Source organism: Diplotaxodon limnothrissa, linkage group LG20 (assembly GCF_057381915.1).
Source record: "Diplotaxodon limnothrissa isolate DT_005_m linkage group LG20, D_limnothrissa_male_GT1.1, whole genome shotgun sequence".
NCBI lineage: Eukaryota > Metazoa > Chordata > Actinopteri > Cichliformes > Cichlidae > Diplotaxodon > Diplotaxodon limnothrissa.
The window spans coordinates 29,757,048-29,777,785 of NC_140615.1; the positions used below are offsets into that span (position 1 = coordinate 29,757,048).

General features: G+C 43.0%; 1 protein-coding gene across 1 annotated transcript in view; it reads right to left on the reverse strand.

Moving 5' to 3' along the window:
* Nucleotides 1-390: 390 nt before the first annotated feature.
* The window catches only part of LOC146611151 (glutamate receptor U1), a 25,773-nt gene continuing 5,425 nt past the window's right edge, over nucleotides 391-20,738 (reverse strand). The window contains exons 4-10 of the mRNA XM_085344504.1: nucleotides 17,019-17,198; nucleotides 11,595-11,818; nucleotides 6,104-6,201; nucleotides 4,846-5,063; nucleotides 4,521-4,740; nucleotides 752-1,002; nucleotides 391-676 (exon numbers count right to left, since the gene is read on the reverse strand). Of these exons, the coding sequence (XP_085200630.1) occupies nucleotides 578-676; nucleotides 752-1,002; nucleotides 4,521-4,740; nucleotides 4,846-5,063; nucleotides 6,104-6,201; nucleotides 11,595-11,818; nucleotides 17,019-17,198 (1,290 nt within the window). The 3' untranslated portion in view covers nucleotides 391-577. The remainder of the gene's footprint in view (nucleotides 677-751; nucleotides 1,003-4,520; nucleotides 4,741-4,845; nucleotides 5,064-6,103; nucleotides 6,202-11,594; nucleotides 11,819-17,018; nucleotides 17,199-20,738) is intronic.

Consider the following 20,738-nt stretch of genomic DNA (forward strand, 5'->3'; position numbering starts at 1 on the left):
CAGACTTTTTCCCCTTCTAGCTTCCCAAGCCTTATCATGGTGATCTGTTTGTATCATTTTCTTTCAGTATTGCCTCTCATGTGCTGGATGAAGATGAGGAAAGGCTGGATGTCCTGGGTATGTTGAACTTGGTTGTTAGTACAGGCCCTAGGTGGTGTTAATGTTTGCTCTAATAAATGAAACTCCTCTCTACAATGAACAATAAAGTTGTATACACTGAAAAACAGAGCAGGCAGGATATTGGAGTATTTATTTGGAATATACAAGCAAATAGTAAGACCAGGTTACAACTGTGACAGAAGAACTTCAGGTGTTAGAAGTGAGATGTAAATATGTGATAATAAAACAACGCTAAACAGCTAACAAGACAGACTGATTATAATATTAAGTCTGAAATATACCTGTGGGTTTGGTGCTTAATATACTGCTGCTGGTAGTTGTTCAAACTGGGCACCAAAGTATAAAACCCACTGAAATACAACACAATATGCGACTGTTACTACGGAAATACAGAAAGCTCTCAGCTTGTTCACTTCTCTAACACTATCTTATCGAATGACAACGTGGTGCTTCTTCTTTAGGCTTTGCTTTTGTCTGAGGTGTCGTGCTCTGTGCTCTCCCCTCCACTGCCAAACCTCCGGTTCAGCTCTGATGTCAACACCAAGCAGCAGGATTTCTGCCAAAGAACAGAAGAAATGTTACAGGATAAAAACATTCCATGCCATGATTACATTGTGATATTCTTTCCTACCTTGCCATCCTTAGCTTGGTTGTGGGCCCTTGATAAGAGCTCCAGCAGGGCTAGCAGGAGCCCGATGCCCAGACCCAGTCCCAGGAGGAGGAACAGGCCCCGTAAGTCATAGGGTTGCAGGGCCTCGGAGATGTGGGCTCCACCAGTGCCAACACAGCTGCTGGCCCACCACTTCTCACGCAGGTATGTTAGCTCACCAGACTCACTGAGCTGGAGGATGGCAACAGTTAGATTCTTCACCAGCGGGGATCCTAGCAGGAAATAAACATGCGATTTGAGTGAAGAAAGAGGTTTCTGAATGTCTCACCCCATTACCATAAGTGTTTACCATTTTCCACAGTGGCACAACTCACCACCTTTACAGTTTAGTTTTTCTACTTATGACAGGAACTACTTTTTGGAGTGGCACAAATAATTTGGGTGGAATCTTATTGTGACACCTGATTGTTTTGTAAATAGTTATTTAAAAAATGCCATTGCCCAGTCTTTGTCTCTGCTGCAGGGGATAGGTGGTACAGCGGACTCGAGGTAATCAGGCGGATGAACTTTTTTCCCTTTTTTAGTGACGCCAGGGACGGGAGAGGAGCGTGGAGGCAGCTGGAAAGCTGATCACGGCAGAAACACTGGTGCCAAATCGAGCTGCATTGTACATGTGGATATATATGTATGTAAGTAAACGTGTCTCAACAGTTACCAGAGCACTGTGTCAGGTAACAATGCAATTATGGTATGAATTACAAAATCCTGTCCATTTAATGGCTGAAGGGAAAACTGATTTGTTAAACATGTTTGTGGTTTTCATAGTAAGAAATCTATCTTTTTCTTTCATTTTTGTGTGATTTTAGGGTAATACACTATGTCAAAATTAAAAAATACCTATAAAGTCAGTCAGTTTTTTAAGGTGAATTAATTTTAAAGGTATATCTATGACCGAGAGGGTTAAACTCTGTAAATGCTAATGGACTCAAGCATAGAAAAAGTGCTTGTATAAGTGCTTTCTAAGAATCCACACATTCACATTGATCTTACCTGAGGATATTTGGCCTGCAGACCTGAGCAGCCAGGAATCAAACCACCAACCTTCCGATTAGCAGATGACCTGATCTACCTCAGCCACCTCTTTGTCAATACTGATTTTATTCAATCAGATAAAATTGTCTCATTTTGTTTTTTGGGGGTTTTGTTTCAAAGTGAAAACAAAGTGAAACTTTCAAGCATACACACTGACAATAAAACCTGCCATAAATGTTGCCATAAGACAGATGCAAGTAGGTTGCTGTCCTATTTTTACTTGTGTGACTGAACCAGTAGCTCCGTCTGAACTAGGAGGTAGCTTTGTAACGCTAAGTGTGTCCAATGTTTTGTCAGTTCAGTCAATTTAATGTGAATCTGCTCTGCTAAGATTGTCTAAGGAGGGAAGTAGTGATATGAACTCTCTTGTTTGTAGTATTCCCAGAGTATTTTAATGTATTTCATAAAATATGAACTTTTGGTGTCCCTGTATTGATACAATATCACCAAGCCAAATATTGCACTATGCAATCTTACAGAGATTGTGATGATTTTATGGATAATTAAAGTCAGTCATATATCCACAAACACAAGCTGAAAGTCAGTGATGCTGCTCGGTTTGCAATCCTGAATATCACGGCACAAGCAGGATTCACTGCACTGTTAATTTTAGCTATGTTATATTGCTGCCTCTGTTTGGTGGTGTCGAGCCAAATGGACTTTAATGTTTGTTTGAACGAGCTGACGGTTCACTCGTTAAGCTGAAAGAAAGATGCCTTAATCACAGGAATCACACATGTGTCCACTGTACCATCTGGGAATTCTTCTTGTTTCGTAGTAACACAAACACTAAATCCTCCTTCTCTTGTGCTGTTTTGTAGCAGTGTATACACCTGAGACTGTCACCTGTCTATCTGTCCTGCACTCTCTCTCTTTGTCTTTCTCTCTGATTGTGTAATAAAAGTATGAACATGTGTTTATAAGTTACACTTGTGTTTGAATCCTGCAGCTTATCACACATTTGATTTCCATGTGTGACAACTGCAAGTGTCCAGAGTGAGGACAGACTGAGGGACCCACTGCTGCACATCATCTGTGAGGCTTTGCACCCCTGATGATCCACCAGGACAAACTCAGCAGTGTGTGAGGAAGAGGAGGAGGAAGAGCCAGCAGCAGCTGACAGATGGAGAGAATAGACAGACTGTTCCCTGTTTGTGAAGGACTGCTAGAAAAGTTTAAAATAACTAATTGTCTGTCCTGAATCAGTCTTATTAGGTAATGTTCAAATAATTTTATCATTCCAGTGTTTTCAGTGTGGGAGAAAGTACTCAGGGCCTTCAAGTTACGCACTATGAAAGGCAGCAACAAGTTTAATATTCAGAAACCTAAAGTATGTATCAGCAGCAGAATGGACCTAAAATAAATGTTTGTTTCAGTTCTATGAAGCTTTGAGTATTTTGGATTAGTACTGCTGTGTTTGTTGCATCATAATCGTTTATATGCTTTATATATTCTCTGAGGTAAGTTGGTCTATAGTGTTACATCATATTCTATAAAGATGATATGATATATACTTTCGGTATACTTTCTGCCCAGTTTGACCCATTTAGCAGAAGTCAGCCTTTTTAAGGCTCTGATATCTATTCTGTATGACTTAAAGAAGCTATGACATGGTATGATTTTCTCACCCAATAAAGGAATATTCAATATATCAGTCTACTCTTCATTCTATCAGAAACAGTTATCACAGCTCGTACATTTTCTTTTTACACATATATGTAAGCATTGAGCCAAATTTAGTAATGCCATCTTAATAAAATAACAGCATTTGCCTATTATATTTAATATATCTATATACACACTGTCAAAGATGCTTGTCTTTGAGTGAAGATTTAAGGTGATAGGAAATATAAATAACTGCAACTTGAATCTTTACTGAAGCTCAGTATTTGACACAGAGTTCAAGTTCACTGCTGTAATAACTAATAATGGTTAATATAATAATAACTTTGATATTGGCCATATTACATTTACATTACCAAAGTAAGATGACTTTAGTCTCATGAACAACATTAGCTAATTGTTATTAACTAGCTAATCTTAAAATGACTGTTCAGTACAGAAATGAAGCCCAACAATCATGTTTTTACAGTCCTGTGGTCTCAGCCTCAGATACTTATCAAATCAAAGTGATGTGATAAACAAAATGAACTAACAGAAAAACTTTTCTCCTTCATTTCTGTCAAACGATGCTGTATGAAACGTTTCCAGCTGTTAGTATCATAGTTGCTAGGCAACCTGGGCAGCGAGACAGGAGCTAGACCGTCCCATTTCACAAAACTCACACTTCCGGCCTTAGCAGTCTTTGAGTGTGCGGCCCTTGTGGACCGTTAAGGCTGTGTACTTTAAGGCTTGCAGAACCTGAATTGGGATACAGCCAGTGTGTCAATGTGGCATGTTGTATAGAGCACTCTGAGTAATCTGGGAGACTAGAAAAGGGCTATATAAGAATCAGTTGATTCAGTGTCTGAACAGAGTTTCATCATGTTAGTTTTGCACTATTATGTTCCGGCACATGTTGTTATTACATGGCTTGATTAAGGTACACATTAAGCTGACATCTGGGGCCAGAGCTGAAACTGTTCTGGGCCAGCACAGGGCCAGCAGTGTGTCTGCAACTGGCCTTGTGCTGGCCCATGTGTGGGCCACCAAAGAAGAAAGCTAGAAAGCAGCATCCTGACAGATCCAAGCAACTCACCTAGAGGTGCTGCTATGGCGTAGGACCGCATAGAGATGACCTCTGGTGAACGGGTCAGTTTACAGTACCGAGCCACTGCCAAGTCCAAGGACACTGCTTCACCAATAAATGCAAAGTTTCCTTCCTGTGTGCGGCGTATACCTTCTTCTGCGTTGGACACATAGCTTTTTTTACGCTCCATGTGCTGGTAGATACGCCGGTACACAGGATTGTTGGAATTCTAGGAAAGTAAAGTAAAATATTTATCATGTTTATTGAACCTTTCCCATATGTTATGTAGCAGCAGTAATGACTATGAATGCTAACTAGGAGTAACTGATCATGCCTTAAAGAAGAGCATAGTAGATCCAGATTCAATTGTGCCGTAATTGATTACATCCTGGTTAGCCAGGTCTGCAAAGCTCTTAATGGAGATGTGTTTGCTGTTGGAGTTCAACGCAGACTTTAAGTTGCAGAGGTAGCAGGCAAGCAGCAATACAGAAAACAGCCACCAGATGGCACTGACTACACGTCCAGACAATGCCTTGGGGTGAGGACCGGCTCCTGAGAGGACAAAGAAAGTGGTCAAGCAGTCAGCAGGTGACAAACAATCAACCAAGAAACAGAGTTGCAGTTTCAACGGAAAATAATGTATTTATATTATTCAAACAGAGCCTACTCTTGATGTTCAGCTACTTGAAATATATATTTTCTACTGATATTTTTATGCTGTTTCACTCTGCACAATTCTCTCATATTTACAGCAGGGTTATTTTAAAAAGCATAGATTTTTCCTTTTGTCTTTACAGTAGTCAGTGTATATACACAGATTAGTCATTTGCACTCTTCACTATTCATTACATAGCCAATCAAATCATTACTGAGAGCAACATGAAGAGTGAGAAAAGAAGTGTTAAAGCTACTGTGAAGTTTTTACATGTCAAATAAACTTGAGGGAAAAAAAAGAGGGAATCCTAACTACTCCTGTTAGTTATTAGTAAGCAGTTTATTTAAAAACAGCTTTATTTTTCAATGCAAACTTTATTTGCAGTTTCTTATTAATAAAATACCCCCAGCTCATTGTGAAAATGAAAAGTAGATGCTGAATTGACTGATTTTTAGAGAGCACTTTTATACTCAACTTATGCATCCAAAGCACTTCAAACAACTTGCGTCATTCACTCATTCATACAAGCACATTTTTCTATCTAACCTGCCCAAGGACACTTTGGCATTCTGACTGGAGTAGCCAGGAATTAAACCACCAACCTTCTGATTAGCTGATGAAGTGGTCTACCTCCTGCACTACAGCCATCACACGTTTACACATAATACTAGCGAATTGTAACTTCTTTATTTTACTTGACATTCAGTTGTTGACTATATGCAGACATTGATACAAGTCTCAATATACTACATTGAATTGTTATGCATGTGGAACTTGTCATTTTCATTTTCCTTATTTGATCTCTTTCTATAGGTATTACAAAATGATCCGTGTACCGTAAAACATGTTACTACATATTTGTCTTAAGGCATGTAGAAAGTGGCAAGCAGCAGAAGAGTGCATTTCTGTGCTTTAATTTAGTGGACTGCTGCAATACCTTGCAGGGTGAGAGCTCCTGTAATGTACCAGAAGCTGTGCAGCAAAGTGAAACTGTGTTCTTCTGTGTCTGGCTCAGCCCATTCACTGGGACTGATCCTGCAGGATAAAACAAATGAAAGCTTTCATAACATAATTCAAGATTCAATTGTATATACAACATTCAACCTCAACAACAAAATCATTGAGATGAACAAAATAACATGGATGATCCTGTTACAATGCAACATTGCAATGTTCTGCTAGGATGTTCTGCTGGTATTCATGTAGATCACTTTTTTTTTTTTTTTTACATATTTTACAGTTTGCTTTGCTGGTAACTGGATGTTTTTGGTTTTGTTCAATTCCTCATAGGGACAATAGTTGTCAAATTCAGGTTTGTAAAACAGGTACTTGTGAGTTGGCTATGTGGTAGCTCTCTTATAGGAGTGTAATCATCCATGCATATTTTTGCTTAACCAACCATCATCATGATAACAGCAACACCTGACAATGGTGGCCTTCCCCAGCACCCCCAAGCACTCTGCCATATTAAAAACTGCCCAGGAATGGCCTAAGACAGCAGTCCCCAACCTTTTTGCGCCATGGACCGGTTTATGCCCGACAATATTTTCACGGACCGGCCTTTAAGGTGTCGCGGATAAATACAACAAATTAAAACTAGTACCGGTACCGAAAAAAAAGAAGATTTATTCATAACACAAGTGAAAAGACCCAGGAAAACCGAGTTAACGATAAAAACGATAACAAAATAACGCTGAAAACCGATAAAAACCCTGAAAATCATACATTTCACACCTGAGCCTCAACTATTGCGGCCCGGTACCAAACGACTCACGGACCGGTACTTGTCTGAGGTCCGGGGGTTGGGGACCGCTGGCCTAAGAAACATGATAAAGAGTCCAGGGCATTGTCAAGCTTCTAAATTTGGGTTCGCAATCATAGTGGGATGTATCAAGAGAAGCCTGATCCACAAAGGATGCCCTTTTAACCCACCACAGGATCTAAAGCTAATGTGCCAATGCAGAGTCAGAAGGTATCTATGCCCAAAGAGCAACATGAGCAAGACCTACACATTATCAGGAAGGTAATGTTGTGGCTGATCCATGTTGCCTTTAATTATAAGTCAGTCTACATGTGTTTTGTGGACTTGGAGAAGGCATTCAACCGTGTCCCTCAGAGTGTCCTGTGAGAGGTGCTCCGAGATTATGGGGTGTTTGGCCCATTGCTACGGGCCATTCGATTCTTATACAACCGTTACAAGAGCCTGGTCCGCACAGCCGACAATAAGTTGGACTCGTTCCTAGTGGGTGATGGGCTCCGCCAGGGCTGCCTCTGTCACAGATTCTGTTCATAATCTTTATGGCCAAGTGGAGAAAAGCTTTCACTTGGGTGGTCTCAGAATCTCTGCTTTTCGTGGATGATGTGGTTCTGTTGTACCGGTCTGTTGTGGTGAAGAGGACGCTCAAACTCCCAGGCCTCTGATAGAGGACCCGAGCTTGAATTTTTTTTTTATATAGATAAAAAAATATATATATATAAAAAAAATAAAAAATTCCCCACTCCTTCAAGCTCCTCTACCAGAGGCCTGGGAGCTTAAGGGTCCTGCGCAGTATCTTAGCTGTTCCTAGGACTGCGCTCTTCTGGACAAAGATCTCAGCTGTTGTTCCCGGGATCTGCTGGAGCCACTCGCCTAGCTTGGGAGTCACTGCACCTAGTGCTCCGATTACCACTGGGACCACCATCACCTTCACCCTCCACATCTTCTCGAGCTCTTCTCTGAGCCCTTGGTATTTCTCCAGCTTCTCGTGTTCCTTCTTACTGATGTTGCTGTCATTCAGAACTGCTACATCGATCACTACGGCCGTCTTCTTCTGTTTGTCTACCACCACTATGCCCGGTTGGTTAGCCACCACCATTTTGTCCGTCTGTATCTGGAAGTCCCACAGGATCTTAGCTCGGTCATTCTCCATCACCCTTGGGGGCATCTCCCATTTTGACATCGGGACTTCCAGGTTATACTCGGCACAGATGTTCCTGTACACTATGCCCGCCACTTGATTATGGCGTTCCATGTATGCCTTGCCTGCTAGCATCTTGCACCCTGCTGTTATGTGCTGGATTGTCTCAGGGGCGTCTTGCCTGGTGTGATAGACCCCATCCTCTATGGATCTTGTGCTCAGAGCTTGTTCTTGTGCTGCCTTGATTAGTGCCTCTGTGCTGTCTTTCAGTCCAGCTTTGTCCAGCCACTGGTAGGATTTCTGGATATCAGCCACCTCCTCTATCTGCCGGTGGTACATACCATGCAGGGGCTTGTCCTTCCATGATGGTTCCTCGCCTTGCTCCTCTTTCTTGGGTTTCTGCTGCCTGAGGTATTCACTCAGCACTCGGTCAGTTGGGGCCATCTTCCCAATGTATTCGTGGATGTTTGTTGTCTCATCCTGGACTGTGGTGCTGACACTCACCAGTCCCCGACCTCCTTCCTTCCACTTAGCGTACAGCCTCAGGATGCTGGACTTGGGGTGAAACCCTCCATGCATGGTAAGGAGTTTTCTTGTCTTTATGTCAGTGGCGTTTATCTCCTCCTTTGGCCAGCCTATTACCCCAGCAGGGTACCTGATCAAGGGCAGGGCGTAGGTGTTGATAGCCCGGATCTTGTTCTTACCATTCAGCTGACTCCTCAGGACTTGCCTGACCCTCTGCAGATACTTGGTGGTTGCAGCTTTCCTAGCGGCCTCTTCAGTGGTTCCCATTCGCCTGCGGGAACCCCAGGTACTTGTAACTGTCCTCTATGTCTGCAATGTTGCCTCCTGATAGTTCGATCCCCTCAGTTCTGACGACCTTCCTTCTCTTTGTTACCATCCGACTACACTTCTCCAGTCCGAACAACATTCCGATGTCATTGCTGTATATCCTGGTGGTGTGGATCAGTGAATCGATGTCTCGTTCACTCTTGGCATACAGCTTGATGTCATCCATGTACAGGAGGTGGCTGACAACTGCTCCATTCCGTAGTCGGTATCCGTAGCCAGTCTTGTCAATGATCACACTGAGGGGGTTAAGGCCTATGCAGAACAGCAGTGGGGACAGAGCATCTCCTTGGTAGATCACACACTTGATGGTGACTTGTGCTATGGGTTTGGAGTTGGCCTCTAGTGTTGTATGCCACATCCCCATTGAGTTCCTGATGAAGGCTCTTAGGGTCCCATTGATCTTGTACAATTCTAGGCATTCCAGTATCCAGCTGTGGGGCATTGAGTCATAGGCCTTCTTGTAATCAATCCAGGCAGTGCACAGGTTGGTCAGTCTGGTCTTGCAGTCTCGGCTGATTGTTCTGTCTACCAGTAGCTGGTGTTTTGCGCCTCTGGTATTCTTGCCAATTCCTTTCTGTGTCCCGCTCATGTATTGACCCATGTGCCTGTTCATCTTAGCTGATATGATGCCTGACAGGAGCTTCCATGTAGTACTGAGGCAGGTTATTGGTCGGTAGTTGGAGGGGACCGGTCCCTTCTTGGGGTCCTTGGGGATCAGGACCGTCCGGCCTTCAGTTAGCCATTCCGGGTGTCTCTCGTTAACTAGCAGCTGGTTCATTTGTGCTGCCAGACGCTCGTGGAGTGCAGTCAGCTTCTTCAGCCAGTAGGCGTGAACCATGTCGGGCCCTGGTGCTGTCCAACTCTTCATACTGGAGACCCTTTCTTGGATATCTGCCACTGTGATGGTTACTGGACCCTGTTCAGGGAGGTCGCTGTGGTCTGCCCTCAGATCCTCTAGCCACTGAGCATTGCCGTTATGGGTTGCGTCCTTCTCCCATATGCTCTTCCAGTATTGCTCCGTCTCCAGCCTTGGTGGTGCTGTTCTCTTATTGTTCCCTTGCCACTGAGAGTACACCTTTGCTGGTTCTGTGGAGAACAGCTGGTTTATTCTCCTGCCTTCTATCTCTCTGGTGTACCTCCTCAAGCGGCTGGCCAAGGCTGTGAGTCTACACTGGAGAAGTGTAGTCGGATGGTAACAAAGAGAGGGAAGGTAGTCAGAACTGAGGGGATTGAACTACCAGAAGGCAACATTGCAGACATAGAGGACAGTTACAAGTACCTGGGGATCCCGCAGGCGAATGGGAAGCATGAAGAGGCCGCTAGAAAAGCTGCAACCACCAAGTACCTGCAGAGGGTCAGGCAAGTCCTGAGGAGTCAGCTGAATGGTAAGAACAAGATCCGGGCCATCAACACGTACGCCCTGCCCTTGATCAGGTACCCTGCTGGGGTAATAGGCTGGCCAAAGGAGGAGATAAACGCCACTGACATAAAGACAAGAAAGCTCCTTACCATGCATGCATGGAGGGTTTCACCCCAAGTCCAGCACCCTGAGGCTGTACGCTAAGAGGAAGGAAGAGGGCCAGGGACTGGTGAGTGTCAGCACCACAGTCCAGGATGAGACAACGAACATCCAAGAATACATTGGGAAGATGGCCCCAACTGACCGAGTGCTCAGTGAATACCTCAGGCAGCAGAAACCCAAGAAAGAGGAGGGAGACGAGGAACCATCATGGAAGGACAGGCCCCTGCACGGTATGTACCACCGGCAGATAGAGGAGGTGGCTGATATCCAGAAATCCTACCAGTGGCTGGACAAAGCTGGACTGAAAGACAGCACAGAGGCACTAATCGTGGCAGCACAAGAACAAGCTCTGAGCACAAGATCCATAGAGGCTGGGGTCTATCACACCAGGCAAGACCCAAGGTGCAGGCTGTGTAAAGATGCCCCAGAGACAATCCAGCACATAACAGCAGGGTGCAAGATGCTAGCAGGCAGGGCATACATGGAACGCCATAACCAAGTGGCCGGCATAGTGTACAGGAACATCTGTGCCGAGTATAACCTGGAAGTCCCGAGGTCAAAATGGGAGATGCCCCAAGGGTGGTGGAGAATGACCGAGCTAAGATCCTGTGGGACTTCCAGATACAGACGGACAAAATGGTGGTGGCTAACCAACCGGACATAGTGGTGGTAGACAAACAGAAGAAGACGGCCGTAGTGATCGATGTAGCGGTTCCGAATGACAGCAATATCAGGAAGAAGGAACACGAGAAGCTGGAGAAATACCAAGGGCTTAGAGAAGAGCTCGAGAGGATTTGGAGGGTGAAGGTAACGGTGGTCCCCGTGGTAATCGGAGCACTAGGTGCGGTGACTCCCAAGCTAGGCGAGTGGCTCCAGCAGATCCTGGGAACAACATCGGAGATCTCTGTCCAGAAGAGCGCAGTCCTGGGAACAGCTAAGATACTGCGCAGGACCCTCAAGCTCCCAGGCCTCTGGTAGAGGACCCGAGCTTGAAGGATAAACCGCCCGCAGGGGCGTGCTGGGTGTTTTTGTTATACATATATACATATACATATATATATATTTTTTATTTTATTTAATTTTATTTAATTCTATTTTTATTTATACACATATATGTATACATCCCTAGTGTTTTAGGGATGTTTTGTTGCACTGACCTGCCCACCAGGAATATGCAGAAACCTGTTAGCAGGAAGGCAATGATAATGCCAATCCACATGTCAGTGGAGAAGGGTGCCAGCAGGCTGAACGTGCTGTCTTCAGGGTCTGTTGCTTCGCGCAAAATGAAGCTGAGGCCAGTTTGAATGAAGGGGGTGGTCATGTCCACAAACCTCTCTCTGACGGCAGTGACAGTCAGCGGGGCCACAGCCAGGTCAGCCTCCTGAAGCAAGGTATAGCAACACATATGAAAAACCAGGGACACAATCAATGAAAAAAAGAAAAGAAAAGTTAAAACTCTGTACAATGTGAGTACAGATAGAAAGGAGTACAGATAGAAAGGAGTAACAATTTTAAATAATTTATGGTCAGCATTTGTTTTGTAAGTAGCACAAAACATCATAACAAATGTTGAAATATATATAACCCTATGCTCACTGCTACACAGATAGGGTAAGAGCTTATGCTATCAAAAATGTGTTTTTTGTTCATCAAATGGTCTGAAAATAACAGACGTTATTCATTACTATGCTATGCATGATTGGAATAAGTTTTAAGTAATTTGATTTATTTATGGGGTTTTTGTTGGATTTTATAACACCTGTGGTCCTCGTGGACAAAAATGACCCCAAAGTAGAAAAGTGTTGCAAAGGGCCATATTTTCACACCATACTGCTTTCAAACATCTTTGATCTTGGATCACTGATTTGTGGGGTCAAGCAATGGTCATAACAACCACAACAACAACAACAACAACAGGCAGCACAATGAGGAGACAGGTGCTCTATATTCAATTCAATTTTATTTATACAGCGCCAAATCACAACAACAGTCACATCAAGGTGCTTCATATTGTAAGGTAGACTCTACAATAATACATACACAGAAAGTATGCTCACAAGCCTCCATTGCACTAGAGATTTGTGAGCATACTTTTTTTTTTTTTACCATGTTGTGCAAAGCAATGACCAGTAGAACAAAGCACATATTGTCCTCTAGTATAATGAGGAGGGAGAATCAATGTTCAGGAAGGTCCAGGGTTAGAAGATAAAGAAAATATTGTCAATATTTAGATCACATGCTACCCTTTCTCTGAAAAAGCACATCACCCACCTGCAGAAGTGGAAGAAGGCTATGAAGTGAAGGAAAATGATGAAGAATCTGAACTATGTTCAAGTAGGTTCTCAGGCATCCAGGACATGGTAGTCTGAGGAGCTTGGAAAGAAAGTGACTGGGCTTCTTGAAGTTTCTTGAATTTTCAGAATGTGAAACTGAAATAGAAGATGTGTCAGAGGACTACACATCTTCCATTTCAATTATGATGAAGACAAAGAATCAAACAAGAAAGAGGAGTCAGCTGAGACAGAGGAATATTTGCAGAAATGTGAGGAAACATTGATCTGGTCTTCTATCCTTCCCAGTGACAGACGATGCATGACTCTCTCATGTGCCACAGAGAAAGACAATCTACCACGGTCCAAGCACATATGCCAGGTCCCATACTCCTTCAGTTGCTTTTCTGCTCGAGTACTGAAAGCATTATACACAGTGTATTCTGCTTGTATTATGCTTTTTAACGTTCACATGCCAATGGATTCAATTCAATTTTATTTATATAGCGCCAAATCACAACAAAAGTCGCCTCAAGGCGCTTCATAGAGACGGAGAAAAACCCAATAATCATATGACCCCCTATGAGCAAGCACTTTGGCGACAGTGGGAAGGAAAAACTCCCTTTTAACAGGAAGAAACCTCTGGCAGAACCAGGCTCAGGGAGGGGTGGGGCCATCTGCTGCGACCGGTTGGGGTGAGAGAAGGAAGACAGGATAAAGACATGCTGTGGAAGAGAGACTGAGGTTAATAACAGGTATGACTCAATGCATAGAGGTCTATTAACACATAGTGAGTGAGAAACGTGACTGGAAAGGAAAAACTCAATGCATCATGGGAATCCCCGGCAGCCTATGTCTATTGCAGCATAACTAAGGGAGGATCCAGGGTCACCTGGTCCAGCCCTAACTATATGCTTTAGCAAAAAGGAAAGTTTTAAGCCTAATCTTGAAAGTAGAGATAGTGTCTGTCTCCCGAATCCAAACTGGAAGCTGATTCCACAGAAGAGGGGCCTGAAAACTGAAGGCTCTCCCTCCCATTCTACTTTTAAATACTCTAGGAACAACAAGTAGGCCTGCAGTGCAAGAGCGAAGTACTCTAATAGGGTGATATGGTACTACAAGGTCATTAAGATAAGATGGGGCCTGATTATTTAAGACCTTGTATGTGAGGAGCAGGATTTTGAATTCAATTCTGGATTTAACAGGAAGCCAATGAAGGGAAGCCAAAACAGGAGAAATATGCTCTCTCTTTCTACTCTTGCTGCAGCATTTTGGATTAGCTGATGGCTTTTCAGCAAGTTTTTAGGACATCCTGATAATAATGAATTACAGTAGTCCAGCCTTGAAGTAATAAATGCATGAACTAGTTTTTCAGCGTCACTCTGAGACAAGATATTTCTAACTTTAGAGATGTTGCACAAATGGAAGAAAGCAGTCTTACATATTTGTTTAATATGTGCATTGAAGGACATGTCCTGGTCAAAAATGACTCCAAGGTTCCTCACAGTGTTACTGGAGGCCAAGGTAATGCCATCCAGAGTAAGAGTCTGGTTAGATATCATATTTCTAAGATTTTCAGGGCCGAGTACAATAACCTCGGTTTTATCTGAATTAAGAAGCAGAAAGTTAGCGGCCATCCAGGTCTTTATGTCTTTAAGACATTCCTGCAGTGTAACTAATTGATGTGTGTTATCTGGCTTCATGAACAGATAGAGCTGGGTGTCATCTGCATAGCAGTGAAAATTTATGCAATGTCTTCTAATGATGCTGCCTAGGGGAAGCATGTATAGTGTAAACAGAATTGGTCCTAGCACTGAACCCTGTGGAACTCCATAATTAACCTCAGTGTGTGAAGAGGACTCTCCATTTACATGTACAAATTGGAGTCTATTAGATAGATATGATACAAACCACTGCAGTGCAGTACCTGTAATACCTACAGCAATATATGACACACTATGTGAGTTACGGCCGGCAATGATCATCAATGTTCAAAAATTTTGGTCTGTTAGAAGCATGTTCTAATTGCTCTAATAGGATATTATGGTCAACAGTATCGAATGCTGCACTAAGGTCTACCAGGCCGATTATTAGAGATAGGTAGATCATATTTAAGATCGAAGAATTAATTAATGGCAGGACTTCTTTGAGCAGTTTTGTCGGAATGGGGTTTAAAAGACACGTTGATGGTTTGGAGGAAGTAATTATTGAAGTTAACTCAGAAAGATCAATTGGAGAAAAAGAGTCTAACTTAACATCAATGGTACTAAAAGTAGCTTGGTCTCTGGATGCATCAGAGACCAAGTTGGGGTTCAGTAACTTGCCAAAGGACACCTTGGTAAGAATTCCAGATTAGAGCACACAGAGATTGAACCAACAACCATCCAATTAGCAGATGACCTGCTCTACAGCCAACTCAATGACAAAAGAGGAGGGACAACGAGAGAGGAAGAAAAATGGATCGAATGCAGCTGTAGACATATGTGGGCATATTGATTCTTACTGCCGTGCATCTAGTAAAGTCGCTACGGCCAGTTTATGACATCCTGAGTCTGGTAGAGAAGTTTTAAAGGTGACACAAGATTAATCATAGAAGCGCAAAAAGGTTATAATTTCTTGATAAAGACACAATAGATGATCGTTGTTCATGACACAAACGTGCTCCCATTTGAGGTGTATGGAACAAGTGGATGTTTCTCCTGCTGTTGATGTAAGATCCTGGTACTGATGTGACTGTGTATGAGCAGCAAGTCCCCTTCAGAGGACTCTGTCCATTCCAACAGAACATCCCAAGTAAACCGGGGAACTATGAGATAAAAACATGGGAAGTATGTGATGCCAGGTCCAGCTGTACATGGAACATGCTAGTGTACGATGGCAAACAGTCTATCCTGCAGTCAGGACACGCGAGTTGTCCCTAACATTGCAGAAGGTTTCCAAAAGAAAACAATCACCAGTAACAACTTGTTTACTGTATATGACCCTTGGCCTGCAACTGCAGAAAAGAAAGCTGTCCATGATGGGACCAGTGCAGAGGAATAAACCTGAGCTTCCTCCTGCACTTGTGTCAAATATGGAGACGCCTTTGTCCTCATGAAAGTTTACCTTCACTCAGATCCATGCCCTGGTGTCCTACCATGCCAAAATATAGAAAAATGTCAGGTAATGAGTTGGAATAAAGATGAATAAAACCTTTAAACACAGAGATGGATGATATTTTATACTTATTGCTTTATAAACAGTCAAAGCAAGCGGGGTCATCTTTGAGCCCAGAGGACAACAGATGTGATGATTTGCTGCCATTAAAAAACTTGAATTAGTTTAAGAACCGCTTTCTAAATTAACTTTGACATATACCCGTCATATACCAATATATACGTATACGTCATATACCAATCACAATAACTGATGATTTAATTAATTTTTTTTACCCGAAAACAAAGAAAAAATTCATTTTTATGAGGTTTTTATCAGACTTAAATTTGAATTGGAATAAAAAAAATTGTGTCAAAATATTTGAATTAAGTTTTAATTAAAAGTGGGGGAAAATCCACTTCATATTAATTAAGTATCATTCAAACCAGATGGGGACATTTTTGACCTCTGTGGACCACAGGAGGTCAAAAATGGAGGTCACATGTGCTGCCATTTAAAAATTTTAAATGCTTCAAATGCTTCAAAAACTTTCTTACTGAAGTTCAACATACAGGACTCTGTAGTTAGACAAATAGTCAAAATTATCTAAACAATTAAATATTTTATTGTCTCGTTTTATTTTCGCTCAAAAACAGAGTGTACTTTATGTAAACAAGGTCTGGTGGCCCTAAAATGTATAATGTATGGTAAATTTTGTGTTGATGTATTGGTCTTAAGTAAAACTAAGGTGTAACACTGAATTGATTGACAACTTATATTTTATATTTTAAAAAACACTCAAATGAAGTGGGGACATTTATGACCCCTGAGGACCACAGGTGTATGGAAATCGGGAGGACATTATGAGGGATAAATTAAATTAATTTGACAATTTAAGAGTAATCTTGCCAATTAATGTAATTAATGTAAAATTGCAAAGAGCATTGTGGCTCGGATAATCTATAATGCACAATATTAGGAGGGCTCAGACATTGGTGGCATTAAATTTAAAGTGTACATTCATCAAAGCAAGGTCTGAGGTTGAACAGGAGGGTATCAAACTTAATTTAACAAGAGCAACGAAACACATTACACTAAAGACACATACTACAGTGTTCACATACTGTAACACACTGAGGTAGAGTTGTTTCAGTGCTCTATAACTCTATGACTCACCCCTCTGATGACTTCACCAATCATGCCATTCCAGTTGCCGCTGGAGTCCATGGCGCCATAGCGGTTGTCTTTGACCAGATGCAAGTTGTACTTGAAGCCTAGCTTCTTGGAGAGCTCTGAGATCAGATCAATGCAGTAGCCTTCTAGCTCAGAGCCCTTGCTCATGGCATATGGTTCATCCTGACAAAACACAAGGCAGCAAGCAAGGCATACTTTAAATTTAAAGGAAATCAACATGCTCTTACAACTTGAAGTTTGTGTAAAGTTCCATCTATCCATTCACTTCCGCTCATCCTTTTTCAGGGTCGCGGGGGGTGCTGGAGCCTATCCCAGCTGTCATAGGGCGAGAGGCGGGGTACACCCTGGACAGGTCGCCAGTCTGTCGCATAGTTTTAAGTTCTGAATCCTAAAATTGTAGTATGTAAATGACTGTTTAAAGGAAAAAGTGCTATGTGTAAGGCAGTCTCACTTTTTGCACCGAAATACTTGAGGAACTTTTCACTCTGAGTTTTTAACAGTCAGGTTCAAGAAGGTCAATCTGACATGTTCCACTCCTTTATGAACTTTGTGGAGTCAAGCACATCCTCAGTTTCCCTTAACTTCACCCTTAACCTTTTCTTTGACTTTAAGTATTTTATCACAATTGACGTGATGCCTACCGGTCTTTGTGCATTTAAAGTTTTTAAATAACTAGATTTAGGAACCAGAACTAAAAAAGCATCCATCCAAACAATAGATACATCCTGACAAGCTGACAAGCAATGACTCAGAGCTTTGGCCAGCCGCTTGAAGAGGTACACCAGGGAGATTGAAGGCAGGAGAATAAAGCAACTGTTCTCCATACAACCATCCAAGCGTCTGGGAGCACAAATGAACCAGCTGCTAGTCGATGGGAGACACCCGGAATAGCTAACACAAAGCCGGAAAGTTCTGATCCCCAAGGACCCCCAGAAGGGACCAGTCCCATCCAACTACTGGCCAATAACCTGCTGGAAGCTCCCGTCAGGCATCTGGTGGCTAAGATGAACAGGCACATGGCTCAATACATGAGCGGGGCACAGAAAGGAATTGGCAAGAATACCAGAGGAGCAAAAGACCAGCTACTGGTAGACCGAGCAGTCAGCCGAGACTGCAAGACCAGACTGACCAACCTGGTCTGTACCTGGATTGATTACAAGAAGGCATATGACTTGATGCCCCACACCTGGATCGTGGAATGCCCAGACAAGATCAACAGGACCCTAAGAGCCTTTATCAGGAACTAAATATGGATGTGGCAAACCACTCTAGAGGCCAACTTCAAGACCATAGCACAAGTCACCATCAAGTGCGGGATCTACCAAGGAGATGCCCTGTCCCCACTGCTGTTCTGCATAGGCCTTAACCCCCTCAGTCAGATCATTGACAAGACTGGCTACGGATACTGGCTACGGATACTGACTATGGAACGAAGCAATTGTCAGCCACCTCCTGTACATGGATGACATCAAGCTGTATGCCAAGAGTGAACGAGACATTGATCCATGTCACCAGGATATACAGCAATGACATAGGAATGCTGTTTAGACTGGAGAAATGTAGCTGGATGATATCAAAGAGAGGGAAGGTAGTCAGAACTGAGGTGATCGAACTACCAGAAGGTAACATTGTAGACATAGAAGACAGCTACAAGTACCTGGGGATTACACAGGCTAATGGGAACCATGATGAGGTTGGGCAAGTCATGAGGAGCATGCTGAACAGTAAGAACAAGATCCGGGCTATCAACACCTGCACCTTGCCCTTGATCAGGTACCCTGCTGGGATAATAACCTGGCCAAAGGAGGAGATAGAAGCCACTGACATAAAGTCCAGGAAGCTCCTTACCATGCATGGAGAGTTTCACTCCAAGTCCAGCACCCTGAGGCTGTACGCCAAGCGGAATGAAGGATGCCGGGGACTGGTGAGTGTCAGCACCACAGTCCAGGATGAGACAATGAACATCCATGAATACATCTGGATGCGACCGCATGCTCAGTGAATACCTCAGACAGCAGAAACCCAAGATAGAGGAGGGAGACGAGGAACCATCATGGAAGGACAGGCCCCTGCACGGTACGTACCACCGGAAGATAGCGGAGGTGGCTGATATCCAGAAATCCTACCAGTGGCTGGACAAAGCTAGACTGAAGACAGCAAAGAGGCACTAATCATGGCAGCACAGGAACAAGCTTTGAGCACAAGATCCATAGAGGTTGGGGTCTATCACACTAGGCAAGACTCAAGGTGAAGGCTATGTAAAAATGTCCCCGAGACAATCCAGCACATAACAACAGGGTGCAAGATGCTAGCAGGCAGGCATAGGATACAGGAACATCTGTGCCGATTATGGCCTGTTTGTGGTAGACAAACACAAACAGAAGGTAGACAAACAGAAGAAGACAGCTGTAGTGATAGATGTAGCGGTTCCCAATGACATCAGGAAGAAGGAACATGAGAAAGGGCTCAGAGAAGAGTTGGAGAAGATGTGAAGGGTGAAGGTAACAGTGGTAGATGCTAGGTGCAATGACTCCCAAGCTAGGCGAGTGGCTTCAACAGATCTCAGGAACAACATCTGAGATCTCTGGCATTACCAGGTAATCAGGCATTACCTACTAACAGTACCACTCATTCGACTGCTTTCCCTGTTCAACTCAGCTTGTCTGGAAATACTCATTACATTCCCATTACATCATAGCGCACTCGGTGCTTGCTTGGAAGTTTAGGGGTTTTTTTTCGCTGTAAAAAGAAGTTTTCTTCCCACGCACAACGGACACTAATGTTTTTGTCACTTTTTATGGAATCAAACTTAAAGTAAGGTCAGTACTTCCATGCTTTAAACGCTGCACGCTCATACTCTCTCCCGCACTTGATATATTATCCACTGTTGATCTGCAGACAGCTGTTGTCAAGAACGTCGCACTTGCTTACGTCACTGTCATGAGACATTCTCGCAAAAAAATCACGGATTTAGTAACGCAGCGTTCCTACGGGAAAGTAACGGTAATCTAATTACCGTTTTTGCAATAGTAATCCCTTACTTTACTCGTTACTTGAAAAAAGTAATCGGATTACAGTAACGCGTTACAAGTAACGCGTTACTGCCCATCTCTGATCTGGACTTAACAGTACTATCAAATTTCCGCCCAATCTCTAAATTGTCCTTTTTGTCAAAAGTTCTGGAGAAAATTGTCCCTCCGCAGCTCCAGACCTTTTTAGACCAACACGACATTGGTGAACCACCACCGTTTTGACACAGTAGATCACAGGATTCTTATCTCTTGACTGAAACAATGTGCTGGAATTACAGGGCTTGCTTTGGAATGGTTTAAATCCTACTTATCTAATCGTATTTTCTCTGTTAGATTCAGAGACACATAGCCTCCAAAGATGACCCTTTTTTGCGGGGTCCCCCAGGGCTCTATCCTTGGTCCAGGCCTTTTTTCAATTTATATGCTCCCGTTGGGATCTATTTTTAAAAAATATGGAATTTTGTTTCACTGTTATGCAGATGATTCTAAGATTTACCTTCCACTAAAATGAAAATCTGTGAATCCTCTGAAGGGACCATTTGATTGTCTAGAACAGGGGTGTCAAACTCCAGGCCTCGAGGGCCAGTGTCCTGCAGGTTTTAGATATTACCCTGGGTCAACACACCAGAAACAAATGATTATTTCATTACCAGGCCTCAGGAGAACTTCA